This window comes from Xenopus tropicalis, chromosome 7 (genome assembly GCF_000004195.4).
Source record: "Xenopus tropicalis strain Nigerian chromosome 7, UCB_Xtro_10.0, whole genome shotgun sequence".
NCBI lineage: Eukaryota > Metazoa > Chordata > Amphibia > Anura > Pipidae > Xenopus > Xenopus tropicalis.
The window spans coordinates 18,331,515-18,353,320 of NC_030683.2; the positions used below are offsets into that span (position 1 = coordinate 18,331,515).

Genomic DNA, 21,806 nt, shown 5'->3' on the forward strand with positions numbered 1-21,806 from the left:
TATTTCAACCAATAGACCTCCAGTTAACCTATAGAAGATGACAAAGTGACATTGTAGCTGAGCATACGGTATAACTGGCCACTGAGGGGCCTGGCAGCTGATCAGGCGGGGGAATAATGACTGAAGAAAGGAGCCGGGAAAATGATTGACGGAGCATTTAAATATAAATGGGATTCCTTAGTTCAAGGTAGCGCTATCGAACAGCCCTGTCTGCGTTATTATTGCCAGCCGGTTATTTATTTTATTGGCACGTAATTGGGAATTCCTGCTTTTCATCATTCACCTTGCGAGATTATCTCATCTGCTCTTTCTCTTTGCATTAATGGTAAAGCCATTCCCTTGTAACAAAGGAGGCTGCTTTGTATTCCGCTGAGCTTTACACCCCCCCCCCCTGTTTAAAGGCAAAGCTTCATCACATTTTAACAGTACCGATATGGGATCTTTTATCAGGAATCCCACATGCATAAAGCTCCGAAATGTGACAGTGCCATTTCCATAGGGTCCCTTTGAAACAAATAGCCAAATATATAGCTATTTTCCTTGCCCAAGCTATTATTAACACGTTAATGTCTGAGTTTGCAATTGTAGCTTTGCCTTTTGCAGTCATTATATTTAGACTGGCTACCTCCTATTGTATTATAATTATTTATTGTATTATAATAATGATGTAGTTATGCACCTCAGTTACTGTCACGTACAGGGTACTGTTTTATTATTAAAGAGAAAAAGGAAATTGTTAGAAAAAAAAGAATTATTTGCTTGAAAAGCACTGTATGGGAGATGTATTTCTTGTAATTTGTAGCTTTCTGGATATTGTGTTTCTGGATAAAGGATCCCATACCTGTAGCTATATATAAATGCTCCTCTCTGTGTACTATATATATATATATATATATATATATATATATATATATATATATATATATATTATATATTATATATATATATATATATATATATATATATATATATATATATATATATATATATATATATATATATATATATATATATATATATATATATATATATATATATATATATATATATATATATATATATATATATATATATATGTATGTATGTTCCCTATGCTTTCAGACTTTCCATTTATTGCGACTTCTTCTTTGCTCTGTTTTCACTTACATAGCCTGCCCATTTTAGTATTCTTCATGAATATTGGATCCAGTTGTGGTACATCACAGCGAATGTGTCCATTGTAGGTGTTCTAAGAAATAGACTTGTAAATAATTCAGTAGGGAAACCAGAAACACACGCACATCAGGTTAAAAGACCTCTGTTTGTGTGTTACTTGGTGGACTAAAAGTATAAAAAATATTGTTTTCCCCACTATAGATGAAGGAACAGGCTGGATAATAATTATTATTGGGTGGCCAGTAAGTTTTTATGCATGTTTGACAGAGAGGCACACACTTTCCTAAACTGGATTTCAGGAGGTTTTTGGTCACTGCCCCTGCCTCTTTATTCCCCCATCCAGCACAATTACTTCATGGTTGCACCCAAGCTCCACGTGCCCCAAAAGATATGGGAGGGTTGACGTGTCTACTTTGGTCTCCACTCTTTCAAGTCCTTTGTGAGATTCTCATGGCATATTACTTCAGCCCAGTGTCCCTATAGCCGTCACTACAGTGTAGTTACCAGGGGGGTGGATTTTTCTGCATTCTGAACACCTTCAGTACCCTTAATGTAAGGTGGGCTTCAATCCTCTAGAACATAATCTAATACCTTATGTCAGCATGCAGGAATCCTGAAGTTCCAGAGCCATGATCTCCAAGGTCTAGCAAGATGTCCAAGATACCAAGAAGTAGATGAGATCTATTCATTGTTTAAGCTCATCCCTTTATCCTCTGTGGGTCTTGAATTTATGTTCCTTGTATCACTACTACATGACCAGGTTTCAGTGCATCTCTGCTGGTTCTCTGCCCACCGAGGTGAATACACAATAGGGGCTATTTATCAACACCCGTGGGCAGAAACTCAATGGCAACCAATCAAATTGTTGCATTCATTGTTCTACCTGCAGCTGGCTGAAAATAAGCCATTCACAAATTTGCCAAGTGTTTATAAATGAGCTCCTGTGTGTCCATAAGCCTTAGGAAGAATTACTGCTTGGGCTTTGTTCCTCCAGTATCATTAGTGGCCTTCTTATCTGACCAATTACTTTGTTCATATTGCCCCAAAACTCAGTAAAGTCCCCTGGAAAAAAAGAGGTTGAATATGTGCCTATAAAGTCTGTTTTTGACGGCATTAATATTTTATAGAACTTGAAGGAATTCTTATTCTTGTCTGGCTGATCTGCCCTTTAATATTAACAGAAAATTACCTCGCTGAAGGAAGCCAATTGGATTAGTAAATTATACATAAGCACAGATATTCCGCTGTATGTCTAATTGAGTTTATCCAATAGGCAATCCAATCATATCTCTTGCATAAACCATTCTGTACTAAATTAACACATATTTACATATATTCTGCGGCTGCACTCTTCCACTTCTAATGCTTAATAGGATTTCTGGCTGTAATGAATGTTAAGCTTGGAACCAATTATACTGAAGAACCTACTCACAGACATGTGTAGAGCCTAACCGGTACCTGTCTAGCGGCCAATCAGATTGCCGGAATGTATCTTGGCATGGCATAAATTACATTAGCCTCCCTCTGACAAAAGTACTAAAGGCAAAAGACAGTTTAAGCCACTTAAAGGCACGTCATACCACCCAGTTATGGATTTAGAAACAATGCCGGGCTTTGTATTGCTTTCCGCCATGAGTAAAACAAATGTAATCTCGTGTCTAAAAGCTTTTTTTATTTAAAATAGTAATTGGTTGGTAAAACAGAGCAAGCATTGCACAGTTTACATGCTAATTTAGCTACAAGGATGGTGTTTTTCATTGTCAGCGAGTGAGATTATTTTGTATGAGCAATCATGGCTGCCCCCACTGATAGGAAGAAACACTGGGGAAACCATGGCATATGTTTTACTGAGGACTGATAAGAATATAAAGAAAATGTTATCCTTTATTCATGGTAAAATGACCCTCTAAAGAACCAACATGATTTGTATATTTAATCCTGTAAGCGTTGGGCACACACCACACAATGCAGGGCAATGTGTTTCTTCAGTGGGTTACAAGGTAGTCCAGAAATTGAGGCTAAAGCTTTGGCTCGCTGGTACTACCATGTCAATGATGTATTTATCATCTGGAGAAGGGCTGAAGAGGCTTTTGTAAGATATACTTTTAGTTTGTCAAACATTAGTCTTCTTAGACACCTTGATTGTCCTCATCTTGCCAGTCTTGAAAAAAAAACTGCTAGTAGAGTAGATAATGTTCCAGACCCAGGCTGGGCCTTGGATGTTATGTGGCCTATACATGGTGCTTCACATGTCCAGAAAGGCAAATCAATGAACTACATTTTTGTGGCCTGTTCAAAGAGAGAGACATGCTACATGGTTATTGGTTTGAGATACCTAAACTAGATCATCAGTTAGAAGAGCAGAGTGGACGGTAAACTAGCCAGGGCGGTGCATATTCTGAAACTGGCCATAAAGGTATGATATTAGCTATTAACTCATTCTGGAGGAGCTTATTGGCCTATGTATCGGTAGAACGCCAATGGGCGTTGAACGCCATATCATTATATGGCCAAAAATGAGAAGGGCAGGTTTGATAATCTTGTTGGTTGAGATGAAGACACTACATTGACCTGTTGATGCTGTCCTTGCCTGTAAGGTCTCCATAGGCCCTTTCTTAGTTATTGGATCAGAGTGATTTGCCCCAGCATGTGGCCGGCTAAAGGTCCATTGGTTCATTGAGCAAATGATTGAATCTGGTGTATAGCCAGCTTCCAGCTTTGGGATATTTTAGGGCACCCTTTGGAATGGGCAGAGTTTATCTACATAAGAGGTGATTATGAGCATTACTGGCAGGACCACTGTTTAAAGGTACAATAAGGCCAGTTAATTACACTGCTGTGGTGCTGGTTGTGTATACAGTAACTATTTTTTTTAATTCTAATTAAATGTTTATCAGTTAAGATAAGTTCTTACTTTTGGCATATGCTTATTCATTATGTACATGTTTATAACACATCGGTGCCTCTGTGACAGGTATTATTCCATGCCGGGGAGCATCATGCCCAGGGATTCGCAACATTACCCAAGTGCCTGAAGGCCCATACACAATGCCCATACAATAATGCCTTATGCAGAGAAACTGACTTTTACCTATTTAGATCCCCCTTTCCTTTTGCCTTAGGATATTCTGCACAGTCCCCTTGTCAATTGGCATATTTATTTGTTTACATAAAGAATTGCCTGGTTGCATATGTATATTCCTAATAGAAAAGCACCAAGTGAATATAATTATACGTGAAGTTTGTGCTATATTGTAAATACACACCTCCTAGTTACTTTCACTGGGAGCAAATCTAAAGCATTCTCCTTTTTAAATATCACAGTATTTCTTTGTTTTCCTTTCCAGGTCCGGTGGATGATGTATTGGATTGTATTTGCTATTTACACTGTGATGGAGACAATAGCTGATCTAACCATATCCTGGTAAGGTTTCAACACTGAATATGGTCGGCATTATAAGAAGATTTCCATATACACAACATTGAATTTTGTATCCATACCTGACCTTCCCACTTTACCTTGTATAAATTGACTTCTGCCTGATAATGAGCTCTTAGCCCAATTAGTTCATTCTTCTTGGAATGTGGAAAAATGTTTCTATGATTTAAACGTCCAGTCTTAAAGCTGTTAAGCCCCTTTCCCTTACTGCTGCTTTTGTCTCAGGCTTACAGGTAAGGAGGAGTGTATTGTGCAGATGGGTTTAACTATGAGGGCCATCTGGTTTCCTCCTTGCACAATTGCTATTTATCAACAAAGTGTTTTCAACACAAGCCCCATTCATTGGTCTCATATTTAATATAGGTCTATGTTGTCAATAAAATTGGCAACATCAAATTAGTGACCCTTTGCTGGTTTTTGCCAGACCCAAACCATATCATAGCAGGTGTAGCCTTAACCCCATTTTAAGCTCCTTATGTCAAGTCAGAAATGGCCACTTGAAGCTGTAAATTCATTAGTAACTGGAGACCAGTATGAAAAGAACTTCTACCAGCAATAAAGAAAGAAGAAAAGAACGTCTTAGGCTGACTGTTGTGTGGTGAAGGCAACATGTTTTTAAAATAAATATTAAACTATTAACCAGCCACAATTTAACAGTTTAATACATACAAAAGAACATCACAGGGCTTTTATGGGTCATTAATTTGTTTTACTATATTGGCCCTTGGTTTTCTTATTTATTTGCCACTTTGTCTTCTCCATGTCTTAGGTTTCCATTGTATTATGAACTGAAGATAGCCTTCGTTGTCTGGTTGCTGTCTCCCTACACAAGAGGTGCAAGTCTGCTGTATAGAAAGTTCCTTCATCCTCTCCTTTCATCAAAAGAAAAGGTAAGGGTGTGATATATAGTGAAGCTCATCACCTTTAGATCTTTTTTAGTTAATACATGGAACATCTGAAGATCATGGTATAAATGTTGCTGACTTGCAGGGCTGGGCTTGACTTGCTTTCGATGGCACTGACTGCATGGGTGTATCATGTTTTTGTATGTTCCTACTGTGTTTACTGGATACTGGTAGGATAATTGGCTTCTGCATTAGTGTTCATGTGATAGGGATATCAGCTTGTAAGCCCCAGTGAGTCTGATCCCATTATTGGTTCTGTATAAGTATGATGGCAATGTCTGCCTTAACCAGAGGTAGCAAAGCAGCTCCATTGTCTGGAAAAGTTTGTAACAGCTGTGGTTTTACTTCTACAGCCCAGATCTGAAGTGGATTGTGCAGGGGAATAGCTATAATATTGTAGATGTTTGGTATTATGCTAATGCTTAATGTGGAGGTATTCCACCATAGGACTTTATGCCATACCTCTTGGTCTTTAGACCATGTCCTCTACTAGGTTTTTGTCAGGAGTTTGTAACACATTAGAAGGTGTATGGGAAGGCTTGGCTTAGGCAATATTGTAAATGGTAGCTGGGTGATTATCAGATCAGCTAGGGAAAATAATTATACATTCACCTCTTAAAGTTTCCATCCAATAAATACAAAGGTAAATTTTTTTTAAAAAAAGAAGCCTTTAAAAGGGACATTAAAAATGATCTTCTTACAGAATGTGTATGCATGTATAGAAGTAGGTATATATGAATATTGGATGTAGCCAAAGCAAACAGAACTTTTTTTGCCCTAGGCTGTTGTACCTGGGTGCTTGTTACACTGTGCTTATGTTAATGTCCTTTGTTTTACTGCCTCTAAGTCCAGGGGCAGATATCAAAGTGACTTCTGAATCACAACTCCCAAATAATGGAATTCATGTTTAAACAGAGTTTCAGCTAAAAGTTCCGTTCTGTCATGAAAAGTGAATGACAGAGATTCCATTTTTCATTTTGTTAATGGTAGAAAATTGCATATCAGAACGGACAGTGTACTTGATCCTTATCCTACATTGTATTCCTGGCCCTTTATTTGTAATAGGAAGATAAGCCCCAGGGGAACAGTACTGAGCTTTGCCAAGAGTTCAGAGGAATATGTGGACCACACCTGAGGCAGATGGTAAGGAGGCCATACACGGCAGATCTCAGCTGCTGATTCCACTCCTTAAGACCGTCTCCGCAACTTATCTGCCCGTGTACCGGACCCTCTGACAGGCCTCCCGACCAATATCTGGCCCTAGGGCCAAACAGTCACATTAGCACGATATTGCCCACCCAAGGTGGACATATGGGGAAAGATTTGCTCTTTTGACGACCTTGCCAAATGAGCAAATCTTACCGTGTAGGGCCACCTTTAGACCAGTAGTTGTTGGAATTTGTCGATTCATGCACCTTGGATCTTTGGTGAGGGCCCCTCTTAGTTCATATAGGAGAATATTGCTGTATCGGCCTTTTAGCCTTAGTTCCAACAATTTATAGAACAACATACTGGTGCTCTCTACCAAATGTTCATTCATGCTAGGTTATCTACTAATGCAAATAGACATTCTGCCCAAGACTCACCCTACGTTTTACAAAATGCAAATACGAGCATCTCTTTGCTGACATTTTCTGACTAAATGGTGTTTTTCGTTTGTCAGGAAGGTTTTTTTTTATTATGTTCTTTATGAGACTGGTGGTTATTTATTCCCTCAGGTTTACAATATCCCCTTTAACATCTCTATCTCAATGTAATGTGTGTTTCCTGGGCCACAGAGAGGCTGGGATCCAGCAGACGATGCTCCCAAACTTCCGTACTGTTGCACTTGCTTTCTCTTAGCAGCTGAACAGTTGCCTTGTTTATTTATATTCTTTGGCTTTTTTCCTCTTTGTGCAGGTGCTGGAGATAAAAAGGAGAATGTTCTTCTATCCATAGACCGACTTTTCATTCATTGGACAGTCTTGCTTTCTAGTGGATGTTTTTATAGAAAGTGTTGCCAAGCGGCTCAGGCCAAAATACAATAGATATTATAGATTAAAGGTATCATGGAGTTGTGCTCAACAAGCTCAGTAAAAGGATTGTGTTGGATGTGCATTTTTTTTTAGTAGCAGTAAATCTTACTGGTGAAGGACAGTGTAACCAAAAGCACTTTCATTTTTCCTGGCACATTTTTTTACCTGTATAGGGCACTGATCCATAGTCTCAATGTGTGTGCTTTACAGTGATGAAACGCATCAGCCTGGTTTCTTTTTCTTCATTTTACTAAGATGGGGGTATTTGTAGATCTGCAGCAGCGGGGGCATAAGACTTGTTGAGACTTGTTGAAAGCTAATTAGGAAACTGTTGAGCCATAGAGTACTGCATTGGGTCGGGTACCCTTGTGTATCTTCTGTGTTGTGGGTTGGACTTGCAGATGCAAGCCAAAGGTCTCAGTATATGCTAATCTTACTCCTTTTTTTAATCTCTCACCTTCTGATGATGTCATTTCCAGTTCCAGTTGTCGACACTTATTATTTGCATTGATGACACTTCTGGTTTGCCTGGACATGTCTTTTGGTTTGTATATACATGACTCCTGGTTTGCCTGGACATATCTTCTGGTTTGCCTGGACATATCTTCTGGTTTGCCTGGACATATCTTCTGGTTTGCCTGGACATATCTTCTGGTTTGCCTGGACATGACTTCTGGTTTGCCTGGACATGACTTCTGGTTTGCCTGGTTGTCTTCTTGGCTTGACTTCTGGTTTGCCTGGATATCACTTCTGGTTTGCATTGATGGCACTTGTTGTTTCATGTTGCCCAGCCAGTAGCACTTACGGTTTGAGTTCTGGTTTGTGTTGACAACACTTCTGATTTGCATTGATGACACTTCTGGTTTGCATGACATGACTTTGATTTGCCTGGTTGTCTTCTTGACTTGACTTCTGGTTTGCCTGGACATGACTTCTTGGGTTGACTTCTGGTTTGCCTGGACATATCTTCTGGTTTACCTGTTGTCTTCTTGGCTTAACTTCTGGTTTGCTTGGTTGTCTTCTTGGCTTAACTTTTGGTTTGCCTGGACATGACTTCTGTTTTGCCAGGATATATATAACTTCTGTTTTGTGTAGATGGCAGTTCTTATTTCATGTTGCCCAGCCAGTAGCACTTATGGTTTGAGTTTATGACACTTCTGGTTTGTGTAGACGACACTTCTGATATGCATTGATGACACTTCTGGTTTGCATGGACATGACTTCTGATTTGCATGGACAGGACTTCTGGTTTGCATGGACAGGACTTCTGATTTGCGTTGATGGCACTTCTTGTTCAATGTTGCCCAGCCAATAGCAGGTTAGGTTTGCGTATAAGGCAGTTGTTGGTCGGATTGGGTAATGGGTCCAAGGGGGTAGGTTATAGGCCTTTGTTCCTAGCAGCCACTTAAGATTTATACTGTTTACCAGGCTGATCTTTCCAACAAATCCTAGCCTCAACTACATTAGTGTTTTTTAATTTTTTAATCATAAAATGTTTTTAGTAGTTTAACTCCATGATGCTCCCTATTTTAGAAAGATCTCTTTTCCATAAAACCTCAGGTCCCAAGCATTCCATATGATTATTCCGTGGTTAAACAGAAAGGAACCCCTCACTTTGTTTCTCATGCTAATTTAAATACAAGCGGCTGCTTTAATAGATTAATACCCAAGCATGGCAGATTGTCAACGCCCGAGACTTGGCCTGGAACCCAAAGTGACACATGTATCAGTTGCATTAGTTCTCTTTGTTGGTGGCTTGTGCTAGCCGCTTGTTTTATGTTGTGCTTGTGCTTATGTATATTTTATATGTCTGCTCGTAACAACAGATGATCCTTGTTATTTCCAACAGGAGATTGATGACTATATTGTGCAAGCCAAGGAAAAGGGCTACGAGACGATGGTGAACTTTGGCAAGCAAGGGCTGAATATAGCTGCTAACGCTGCCGTGACGGCTGCTGTAAAGGTAAGATGATATTCCAGTGATTTATCTTGGTTAAAGGAGAAGTGAACCCTGTTGGAAATATTATTTTACAATTAAGTGAAACCATCATTAAATGTACATTTTTCATGAAAGCATCAGGTTCTTTCATTTCACTTAATCTCAGAGCTGCCATGTTGGTGGATGCGTTTGACCTGGGGGTGGTGGCACAAGATAGATGTGCGTTATAAGAGTGAAACTGGGGATTTGATTTCTAGTTCTGCATTTATTATATTATATTTGACATTCAGGGGGTTTGGGTCTTGGCATGCCACTTGCCTACTCCCCCTTAAAATGATGTGGTGTTCTGGTTTTGAATTCAGCAGTTATGTTAAATAAGGAAATGCTTATACACTGTCATTTCAGAAATTCCTTCTCAGCCCAGAGTCTCTCTAACCCATGTCAGCCTGTAGTATGACCCACTGAATCAGTACTTTACAGCCCACGGTCTTCCTTATTAAGTAGGTCCTTCTCAATCTAGTCTCGCCTGTTGAGTTGGTTTCTTACATCTGAGTCCTTCTCTGCTCATGGTCTTTCCTACCAATTCGGTACTTCTCAGCCCATAGTCTAACCTACTCAGCCCATGATAAATTGGGCAATACACTGGGTCTTCTCCATTGAGTTAGTTCTTTACAGACTACAGTCTTTTTTACTGAGCTAATCCTTTCAATTCTGGACTAAGTATAGGCTCAGCTTCTCAGCCCAAGACGTTTTACCTAATCAGCTAGTCCTTCTGAGTCCACAGTCTTACTTTTACCCACACAGTGAACTCTTTTTAGTCTATACCCGTACTCAGTAAGATACTTAAATACCAAAAGAATTTTACCCACTGAAACCAGTCCCTCTAAGCCCACAGTTTCACTTGATAAGCTAGTCATTCTCAGCTCATAGTCTTACCCACATAGTCAATCCATCTCAGCCCATAGTCAATCCTTCTTAACTCATTGTCTAATTCACATGGTCAGTGCTTGTCAGTCCATAGTCTTACCCACTTAACCAGTCCTTTAAGCTCACGCTCTTACCTGCTGATCTGGTCTAATTCAATGAGCCTGTCTATCTTAGCCTATAGTCTTGATCTCTTAGTTGGTTCTTCTAAGCCATTGTCTTACCCAGTGAGCCCATCCTCCTCAGCCCATTGAGTTTTACATGCTGCCAGTCCATTTTAGCCTATGATCCTCCTCTGAGACAGGCCTTGCCGGTCCAGTCTAAACTATCAGAGGCGGTTTTTGCCATGGGGTTTGTTGCAAGTAGTTACAACTGGGGTGGGAATTTACCTCCTGGGTTCAGGATGCCACCTTTGCCCTTTAGAGCATTTAATGGAAGCAAGTCAGGGCCAGAGTACTCCCTGTTATTAGATTGTTATGCCCTGTTTGTAAATAGTAACAGATCATTTGAAATCTCCCTTATGTACTTTGTAATATTGTTTGTGTTTCTAAACAATAGATAATTAAAACAATAGGCCGTAAACATTCTCAACACTCCACTGGCTTATTGGGCACACTGAATGCTCTTACACTGCCCCTTTAACCATACAGGCTAATGTATTTATAATATGGCTGACATGTCCCGAGTGTCCGCCCATTACTAGGCACATTTGACATGCCCGTGCCTTCCTTTTATTTTCTCTATATTTACATAGTTGTAGATATTTATATAAATGGGAGCCAAACTCTTTCATGTGGATCTGCTGTTAGCAGTCACTTTGGCAGACTCTTTTATTCTATTAAAATGCCTTTTTAAGTATAAATACTTGTTTATGCTATAACGAGAGGCCAAAAAAAGCCGTTTGGGCTTTTAAAGGGGCGCTGTCATCGCATTATTTTATTGTTTTTACTAAATCTCTTTTATTGTTTGTTTGAGGCGTTAATAGTGCTGTGTAGTTTCCTGTCACGTAAGAAATTCAGTTTTTATAAAATAATATAAAAGTATTATAGTTCTGAGTGCTCCTCCAGGCTTTTAAAGGGATACTATCATTAAAATAGGTTTCTTATTTTAATTCTAAAAAGGTCTTAGTGTTTTATTACATAACAAAAAAGTGGTATCATTCTAATGCAAAAGCCCCACATGGAAGGGGGGTTGTTACTGACCCTTTCTGCACCCGCTGGAATTGTAGGGCACCCTAAAGGGATTTGCTCTGCCTTAAATCTTCCTACAGCGGGGGGAGGTATGGCACAGCATGTATGAGTAGTACATTCTGGAAAGCCAGGCAGTAACAGAGGCACTGACGTTCTCTGCCTTTGAGTCTGGGCTGAAAACTAATATGCCCTCTGGGGTTTTTAAGCGAGGGGCCAGTTCATGGTCCCTCAGACTGTTGGGGGGCCCAGACTATCCCTCTCTCCCCCACCCCCCTGCTCCGTCCGTCCCTCCTCCCTCTCCCAGCTTCCTACTCTCTGCTGAGTCCGCTCTCTTTCAGCTACTACCCCCCCACTCCCGCTCTGTCCGTCCTCCTTCTCCCATCTCTTCCCTCCCAATGCCCGCTGAGTCCTCCCTTTTCCAGCTCCCCCCCGCTCCGTCCGTCCTCCCTCTCCCAGCTCCTCTCTCCCAATGCCCGCTGAGTTCTCCCTCTTCCAGCTTCCCCCGTCCTCCCTTTTACTCTTTCATTGCCCACTAAGTCCTCCCTTTTCCAGCTCCCCACTCCACACTGAGTTCTCTCTGCTGCCAGGGGTGCGAACGCAGCGGGGGGACAGGTAAATTACCCTGAGGAGGCTGGATACGGCCCGTGGGCCGTAGTTTGAGGATCCCTGATCTACATTTTCATCCTCCTCCTCAATTAACTGGATCTGAACATGTCCTACCATATATTCTTTTTAAGATGGGCCAGACCAGTTCATCGCTAGGGCTGGCATGGGTCTGTAGATATGTATTACTAACCACATACACCGACCAATGCAGTTAGCGGCTCATTGTATCAGCTTGTGTGCAGCCAGCATTGCTTGTTGTGTGCTGATGATATTATATAGCGTGTTCCAGGCCAAGCCTGCATCTCCCATTATGTTTGCTCTCGGGAACACCAGACGTTCTGCGAATGTTATTCAGGCAGTAGCGTTAATTCTCCTGCCAAGAGCACAGACAACTATAGTTTTCTAATATTGCTAACTCTGTACTGTAATTTAGTATGTCTGGAGCTTGCACATAATAGAAAATGGCAGATCTGTAGACTTCAAGTGCTTTTTTATGTTCAATAGCAATCTCTTTCTTGGCTCCCAAGATGTCTTTGTATTATGACTTCCAGGATGCACTAGTAAAGGTAGCCATACATCCTTTACACCTTATCTGCCTGTGTATGGGCACAAACGACGGGCCTGCCCAACCAACATCTGGCCTGAAATCATACAGATCTCGATCTGGCAGGTTTGATTTTTCCATCGGATCAGGGGCTGATAGTTTTAATTCAATCGTTTGGCCCCAGGGCTAAATGACCAAATTAGCCTGATATTAGCCACCCGTAGGTGGGGATATAAGCAGAAGAGCAGCTCACTTGGTGATGTTGCCAAGCTAGCGGCCCTTACCATGTATGGCCACCTTTACTAACGGAAGTGGCATATTTGGGATATGGTTATATTGATGACAACTCTTTATCTTTAAATCCCTTCTGCCTAAAATACTGTATGCAGGGCTGTCTAACTGGCAACCCATTAGCAAGGTTTACCTCTACAAAAGATTTTTATGGACCCATGACCACTTCATTGACCTCTTTGGGTGATATAAGGCCTCATTTACCAACTAGGTGCAGGGTGCAAAGTGCAATGGACATGTGCAGTGTGCCATTTTTTTATTTTTTATTTTTGCATTCTATCTTCATTGCCACAGGTCTCTGCCCTCTGGTCCTTGATTTTAATGTCATGGAATGTACAGTCTCATGTAGGAAACAATACTTGATTTGTGTGCCTTTGCCTATTTAGTAACCAATGGTAAATCCAATGCCTATTTCCTACATTTAAATGTACACTTTTGAAAGCTCATTGCTATTTTTATTTTGTCCAACAGAGGCCACAAGCAAGTTACCTTGCTCCTGCTAATATGAATATACACAATATTCAGGTATAATAACAATATTGGCACTGTACCAGGGTGTATCGCTGAGAATTGATAGAGAAGGCAGGGTATATGTTCTGCAGTGTGCAAATAAGCAGTGCTACTGCCCTTGTAATAAAAGTCTTTTCTCTTTCTCTTTTTCCTTCTTGCTGCCCTTGGCCAATTCTGTCAAACTTTCCAATCTGCCATCTGTCTACTCTTCTCCTCAGTCAAGTGAAGGTAACTGTTCCTTATATGACTACATGAGATACAGCACGGCTATCCTATAACCATCTTCTAACATAAAGCTTTTCTTGTTTTTGGGAAGCCTTGCTAGATTCATTCTGTGTATTAACTTTTGTATCTTGTCTTGTTTCATACTCTTTTGTATTTTCTTATGATCTGGCTTTTCTCTTTTTCTGGGCAAATTCATATTATTAGCAAAAGCAGATAGACATACCAATGGAATTACCATTATATACTGTCACACGATATTTTTTTATATACATATGTGGAAGGTGCATGCCAGCCATTTTCCCACTGGCCCCCCATACATCATGGACCTTCAGCAGTTGTGGATCCGCTAAACCGGGGATTACTAACCTGAGCCACACTCAGATGTAAAAAGTGTTCGCGAGTCACATAAGCTTGAACAAAAATCTTTGGGGATGCCAAATTAGGGCTGTGATTTCATAGCCCCATCTGGACTGCTGGCCAGTAGGAGGCTCTGTCTAGAGCAGAGATCCCCAACCTTTTTGAGCCACAGTCAAATGGAAAAAGTGTTGGGGAGCAACCTGGGGGTGCAAATAAGAGCTATAATTGGCTATTTGGTTGTCCCTATGTGGACTGGCAGCCTATAGAACCCTCTGTTTGGCTTTACACAGGGTTTATGCAACCAACACTTGCCCCCAAGCCAGAAATTCAAAAATAAACACCTACTTTGAGGCCCCTGTGAGCAACATCCAAGGAGACGGGGAGCAACATGTTACTCACGAGCCACTGGTTGGGGATCACTGGTCTAGAGTAAAACTGTGTCCCAGAGTTGCCACTGGTTGGGGATCACTGCATTAAACCTACACCCCTAGTCTAAACATTGAGGCTACATACCTATCATTACCATTGTGATTTATTGATTTCCCAACTCATATTTTAATGTTATAAATGGCGGGGCACAGGTTGAGGCAGCACGGATATGGGGGTAATAAAGATATAACTAGCAATGCGCATCTCCTTAGCCGCACATATTGATCTAGGTACTTTAGGAGGAACAAATGTTGTTTACCATTTCCGTCCGTACAACAGATGGGGCCATTATTGGTAGACTATCGGTTTAGGAACCCTTTGTGCTGTCTGGTATTTGTTTTCTTGATCTTGTCCTGTACAAAGGCAACGCTCAGATGCTCTATATCAAGAGCAAAACAGAACAAGTATGTCCACAGCTGTGAGTCAAGTGCGCTCTTAATTCTCTCTGCATATAATGGATGCTGAGACATAAGAGTCCTCTTCGCCGTTACATTTACCTTCAAGGTGGGTTTGATCTCATCAGAGAGCTCATTTTGTTTTGTTTTTCTCATCTCTGCTTATTAGTTGGACGATAAGAGTTTGGAGTAGCCGTAAAGAGCTGGAATATTATGTTTTATTAAGTTTTGCCAGACAAAGAGCTTTATGTGGGGAGTTTTCTGTCAAAAGCAATCCGGAGAAACCCCAGATGCCAGGAAGCTTTTGCGCCTCCTGAATATTGTTCCTGGCTCCCGAATGTTTAGGGGAAAGGTAGCCAGCTGTATAACTCCAGCCACTTTGGAAGTGAGGATGCTGAAAACTGTAGTTCACAACAGCTTAAGGCAGGGATCCCCAGCCAGTGGCTCGGGAGTAACATGTTGCTCACCAACCCCTTTGATGTTGCTCCCAGTGGCCTCAAAGTAGGTGCCATTTTTAATCTTCTGGCTTGGAGGCAAGTTTTGAAAACGCAGAGACATAGTTTTACTCCAAACAGAGCCTCCCGCAGGCCAGCAGTCTACATGGAGCCACCAAATAGCCAATCACAGCCCTTATTCGGCACCCCCAAAGGACTTTTTTCATTCTTGTGTGGCTCCCCAACACTTTTTACATCTGAGTGTGGCTCACGAGTAGAAAAAGTTAGAGATTCCTGGCTTAAGGGTTATGAGGCACAAGGAAGAGACATGCACACGTACACTATCTTGATTGGTGCACCCTATGTGCATATTTAATTTGGCTACCTACCAAGCAGGGAACTACAACTTGGTGGTATTATAACAAGTTTGCAAAATATGATTATTAAATGTATTAATGGCAGCCTGGTACATCTTCTATCCTTGAAGTGAAAAGTAGCTGCAATGTTCATTGCCTCAAGTGAGGTACAGGTATCGGATCCCTTATCTGGAAACCCATTATCCAGAAAGCTCCAAATTACGGAAAGCCCGTCTCCCATAGACTCCATTTTAATCAAATAATACAGAATTTTAAAACTGATTTCCTTTTTCTCTGTAATAATAAAACAGTACCTTGTAATTGATCCCAACTAAGATATAATTAATCCTTATTGGATGCAAAACAATCCTATTGGGTTTAATTAATGTTTTATTGATTTTTTTAGTAGACTTAAGGTATGGAGATCCAAATTACGGAAAGACCCCTTATCCGGAATTCCCTTGGTCCCGAGCATTCTGGATAACGGGTCCTATACTTGTATTTTCTTTTGATTTCAAAGGAACAGCTCCTCTAATGGTCATATATAGATGGTTCCACTCTGTTGAATTCAATGGATAATTCCAGGCTTAGGGAAATCATGAAAAGGCTGCATATTTTTTAATTGATGTACATTGCAAAGTTGCTGGAAACAGTGTCTACTTTTTAAAAAGCTTAAGTTGTGTTTGGGAGGAGTTCCCCTTTAGAAACAAAAATCTTTAAGATATAAGGATTTCTTTGAGACAACCTTTCTTCATAACCCCTAATACTGCTGTCTGAACAACAGTAGGTCCTATTCACTGGGAAGTGCTGGGCATCAGTCTGCCCTCTTTAAAGGAGGCACAAAAGCCATGTATACTGGGTATTGCATCTGAAGACCATTAGTGACATCTGAGAGAGGTTTGAGGTTTGGTCCAAAACCAACGCAGGCACCTTGTGGTCCTCCATTCTAGCTGATAGGCTACTAACCAAATTGGTTCCCAATAACTGTTGATATATGGGCGTATAAGTAACTCTAGGACTGTTTTTTTTTAATACATTTTATTTCTGGACTCAAACATTGAAGAAAAGCAATAATTTGAGGCCCATTAGTGATATTTAACAAAGCAGAACAAGCCAATGCAATCTCTATCTTGACCCTTCCATGTATAAGTGGAAAATCTCTCCTAGTGAAAAGGCTGTGGAACTGCATCCAGCACTGATGTGCCGGGCACAAAACAAAGGTACTGTGTAATTGGAAAATGACTCATGTATTTGTTTGCAAATTACTGAAATTAGTCTCTAAATGTCAGGTAGAAGCCTGTTATTTTCCTCCGTTCTAGGGAGCCTGAACCTCTCCCAGAGAAACGTAATTAATTGATTACATTCGAGTTCCGGAACTGGGAAGCAGAATAGGACTAAATGCTGTTTTTCAGCTTGAAAAATGTTTTGTAATCAGGCTGAATCCTGCGGTTCTCTTAATCGTCGTACGTAACTATTCTGTTTGAGGACTGGGTGTGAGAATTGCTATTGTAGCTTATTTATAAATCCCCCACATTATCTGTGCGGATGTACAAAATAGATTCAGTGGGGAAGGGGGGGTTTGAATTGGGAATGCTGCGGGGCATGATGGGAGCTGGATTTATCAGAAGCTGGATTGACTATTTAAGTTTCACTCATCACAGATGTCACTACGTCAGACAAAGACCTGTTTGACTATTCCATCCTTCCTACTTTATGGCAGCAATTGTGGAAGGTCATAGCAGTAACGGGCCAACTGTCTGGGCACCCTAGGCAACCCGACCGGCCACCTTGCCCCCTCCACACCCCCTCACGCAAACAAGCATACGTGTGGTGACAGCATAGGAGGGTAGCATGTGGATTTGTGTGATGGTGACACGGCAGGGGTGACCCAGTGGGGACAAGGGCCTAGTTCTGGTCCTGGGTCATAGCACACTACCAATAATTTTCATACCATGGTAGTCGGTCGTTTAGTCAATGGAACAGGTTAGAACATTTCGATTGGATAACTATAAAATCCGCGCATGTATTGTGTATCTGGCGAAATCCTTGGTGGACCCACAATGGAAGTCACTTTCGTACGATTGGTGTCTGCCAACTATCTATTATCTCGGATAATAGTATTGACTATGAAACTACCCTGGACCCCTTGTGGTGAGTCCTTTAGAGCATGTTTCTAAGCAAACTTTAGACATAAAATGTGCTTCTGTTATAATTTAATAAAGCAGAAATCCATCTAGAAACTAAGTGCATTCTAACATTGAGATATATTTGGCAATATTGCAACTGAAACCTACTCTGTTATTCAGAGAGTTTTCCACTGCTTTTTCCCACCTCTCTCCCTCTAATGTAAAATTAATGTATTTCCCTACCCGCCACCTCCGACACATTAATGTTTATTCTTTACGCGCTCGCTCTTTCCCCAACCTCACATGCCCTCTACCATCTGTTTTCATCAGTCGCAGAAGCCATTAACCACCTTTCCCACCTTTCTTTATATCCACCGGGCATTGACCAGCTCACAGCCAGTTTTCATGTCCATACATCAAGTTGGTTGTAGTTGTCTTCTAGTTGCAATTAGTCTGTGCTCATTAAAAAAGGCAAAAGTGTCTGAGAAGGAAGGAGATGGAACTTTATGGATGCCATAGGTACATAGTTAAGCAGGGTGTTTTTAAGACCAAAGCCCTCAAGTTCAACCCCTCCAAACAAACCTCAGTATATAAATACCAACCAATCTTTATACGCACATATATAAACTATATATACCAATATCCATACCAACTTACTGTAGATCTTAAAGATCAAAATAGCCTTGGATATTATGCTTGTTCAAGAACTCATCCAAGCCCCTTTCAAAGGCGTTTATAGAATCTGCCATTACAACATTACCCGGCGGGGCATTCCCCAACCCCACTAAAAGTTCATAATTACTCCTTATATACCTATAAATTGATCCCTGCCAGGTATGTAAAAAAAACTGCTGGAAGACCCATAGAATATGCAGACTTTTAATTGGACAATCCAGTACGCACGTGTAATTAAGAGAGATACTGACAGGAACTGGGAACTCGTGGTGAAGGTCAGTAGCTGTTGATATGAATTATTGTACAGGACTGCGGAATGTGTTGGCGCTTTATAAATAGATGTTGATAGTAATAATAATATGAATAGACCAAGATAAAAAAACAAATGAATTTGTGTTTGTAGCACAACACAAACCTTCTATAATGGGTCAGGGAGAAAGCTGGTATTGAATAAAAAGAAAAGCAATACTGTAGAATTACTGCCTCTCCCAGATGGCTAAATCCAAGATAAATCCTGCCGTGTTGTAAAATATGAACCGATTTTCTATTTTCTCTTGCAAGAAAAATATGTATCACAGCTCGACCCATTTAATAATACATAATTAAACAAAAAAGGGGGAAAATGACATTACTTTTTGTGATAGAATGTATGGTTCCCCAGCTAAAGGGTAGATTTAATAAATGCCATTCCCGTCGAACACGACTCTATACTGCACAAAGGTAATGGTGGAGGTCTTTTAAGGTCGTGAAGATTGTCTGCTGGGAGCTAAATCTTTCCCTCTGCCACCAGACCGTATCTTCCTTTCAATTAAATCTGATTTCCAAATCCTTTTGCAAAGGCTACGTCACAAAGATTTATGACTTTGGCCCAAACTGCTTTAAAATAAATAAATCCCAAATATATGGATTACGGTGTCTCAGTGAGCCATCGGAAACATTCCGTTCTGCTCCACGTACGGAATCCTTAGCCATAGCGGTATTGCCTTCAGGATTTGAACAATTACATTGATTAGGCTTTGTAGTTCAATAGGGACAGCCATTTGCAATTAAGACAAAAGTCTTGAAAATGGTTCTTCACTATAGGTCCATAGAGACACCAGGGTTTTAAAGGAACACTGTTTCTTATGTAGGGATTTTTATAATAAATATATTAGGGACTGAATGTATATTTCCCTCAAGACTTTGAAGATGTTGCTGCCTAAGTTAACGGTTCCTACACTACCTAAGGAGCCATCCTTCTTCAAGCTTATTTATCACTTCCCATGGGCCTCCTGTTGCCAAAAGGGTATGTGGTCTTAACAGTCCAGGGTTGTGCCATGATGTCTTTGGGGGCATGGCCTTAAATGTCTACAGACTACATACAAGCTTACATGCCCTGTATTCAACATTATTCTGAACCATTTAAGGTGAATTACAGCTACAAAATATACATTATTGTGATACTTCTACATTTTGGCGACACAGGTGGGATTTTTTTTTCTGTAAATAGAAACGGGCAATTGCGTATCTGACCAGCTTAGATCCTGTCCCCCACCCCCTGTTACTAATGGAGTTGCTGACAATAAGCTATAGATGTCATTACTTTTCTTAAAGGTCACCTTCAGAGCAGATGTGTGCGTGGTGCGTCTTCCCAAAGAATCCACTGCTGTGATTTCCTAACGCGACTCCTTACTCCAGATAATACATATAAGAAATTGTTCTGTGTACATTACACTTCTGTCTGGAATGATAACGGCACACAGAGCGTGAATTAGGCAATTCTGCTGTGTTTTGATGGATGTGGCTGGTCATGGGTTTGTGTGTGGGACCCGCAGTCGACAGGGTTGGTGGCCTACTTCTGCATCTATCCAAGCCATTCTGAACTACAATATTTAACACCTATCAATACAAGGGAGCCAGAGCGGAGAACTGCCAACCGGAGGCCTTCTACTTCTATATATTTATATAGCAGGTGGTCTGTTTTTGAGACTAAGGGCTACATTCATCCAGTCACAAGTTCAAATCCCGAATGGGAAAAATTCGGATTGGATAATTTCTGAAGATCGCAAATATCACGAAAATGCTTACGAAAAAATCCTATTAGTCACATTAATATTGTATTGGCGATCTAAGAATTTCGTACCGAACGATTGTAAACAGTGGGAAAACCTTTCCGACTTTGATCCTTGTGTGCTTGATTTTGGAAGCCTCCCATAAGAATCAATGGCACTCTGCAGCTCCAACCCGGCCCAAGGAAAGTCTCCCATAGGGCTCAATGGCACTCTGCAGCTCCAACCCGGCCCAAGGAAAGTCTCCCATAGGGCTCAATGGCACTCTGCAGCTCCAACCCGGCCCAAGGAAAGTCTCCCATAGGACTCAATGGCACTCTGCAGCTCCAACCCGGCCCAAGGAAAGTCTCCCATAGGGCTCAATGGCACTCTGCAGCTCCAACCCGGCCCAAGGAAAGTCTCCCATAGGGCTCAATGGCACTCTGCAGCTCCAACCCGGCCCAAGGAAAGTCTCCCATAGGGCTCAATGGCACTCTGCAGCTCCAACCCGGCCCAAGGAAAGTCTCCCATAGGGCTCAATGGCACTCTGCAGCTCCAACCTGGCACAAGGAAAGTCTCCCATAGGGCTCAATGGCACTCTGCAGCTCCAACCCGGCCCAAGGAAAGCCTCCCATAGGGCTCAATGGCACCCTGCAGCTCCAACCTGGCCCAAGGAAAGTCTCCCATAGGGCTCAATGGCACTCTGCAGCTCCAACCTGGCCCAAGGAAAGTCTCCCATAGGGCTCAATGGCACTCTGCAGCTCCAACCTGGCCCAAGGAAAGTCTCCCATAGGGCTCAATGGCACTCTGCAGCTCCAACCCGGCCCAAGGAAAGTCTCCCATAGGGCTCAATGGCACCCTGCAGCTCCAACCCGGCCCAAGGAAAGTCTCCCATAGGGCTCAATGGCACTCTGCAGCTCCAACCTGGCCCAAGGAAAGTCTCCCATAGGGCTCAATGGCACTCTGCAGCTCCAACCCGGCCCAAGGAAAGTCTCCCATAGGGCTCAATGGCACTCTGCAGCTCCAACCCGGCCCAAGGAAAGTCTCCCATAGGGCTCAATGGCACTCTGCAGCTCCAACCTGGCACAAGGAAAGTCTCCCATAGGGCTCAATGGCACTCTGCAGCTCCAACCCGGCCCAAGGAAAGCCTCCCATAGGGCTCAATGGCACCCTGCAGCTCCAACCTGGCCCAAGGAAAGTCTCCCATAGGGCTCAATGGCACTCTGCAGCTCCAACCTGGCCCAAGGAAAGTCTCCCATAGGGC

At 41.6% G+C, this 21,806-nt stretch overlaps 1 protein-coding gene across 1 annotated transcript in view; it reads left to right on the forward strand.

Annotated features, from left to right (window-relative positions):
* The window catches only part of reep3 (receptor accessory protein 3), a 90,382-nt gene that overhangs the window by 54,520 nt on the left and 14,056 nt on the right, over positions 1–21,806 (forward strand). The window contains exons 3-5 of the mRNA XM_002940751.5: positions 4,503–4,579; positions 5,364–5,484; positions 9,364–9,477. Coding sequence (XP_002940797.3) covers positions 4,503–4,579; positions 5,364–5,484; positions 9,364–9,477 — 312 coding nt within the window. The remainder of the gene's footprint in view (positions 1–4,502; positions 4,580–5,363; positions 5,485–9,363; positions 9,478–21,806) is intronic.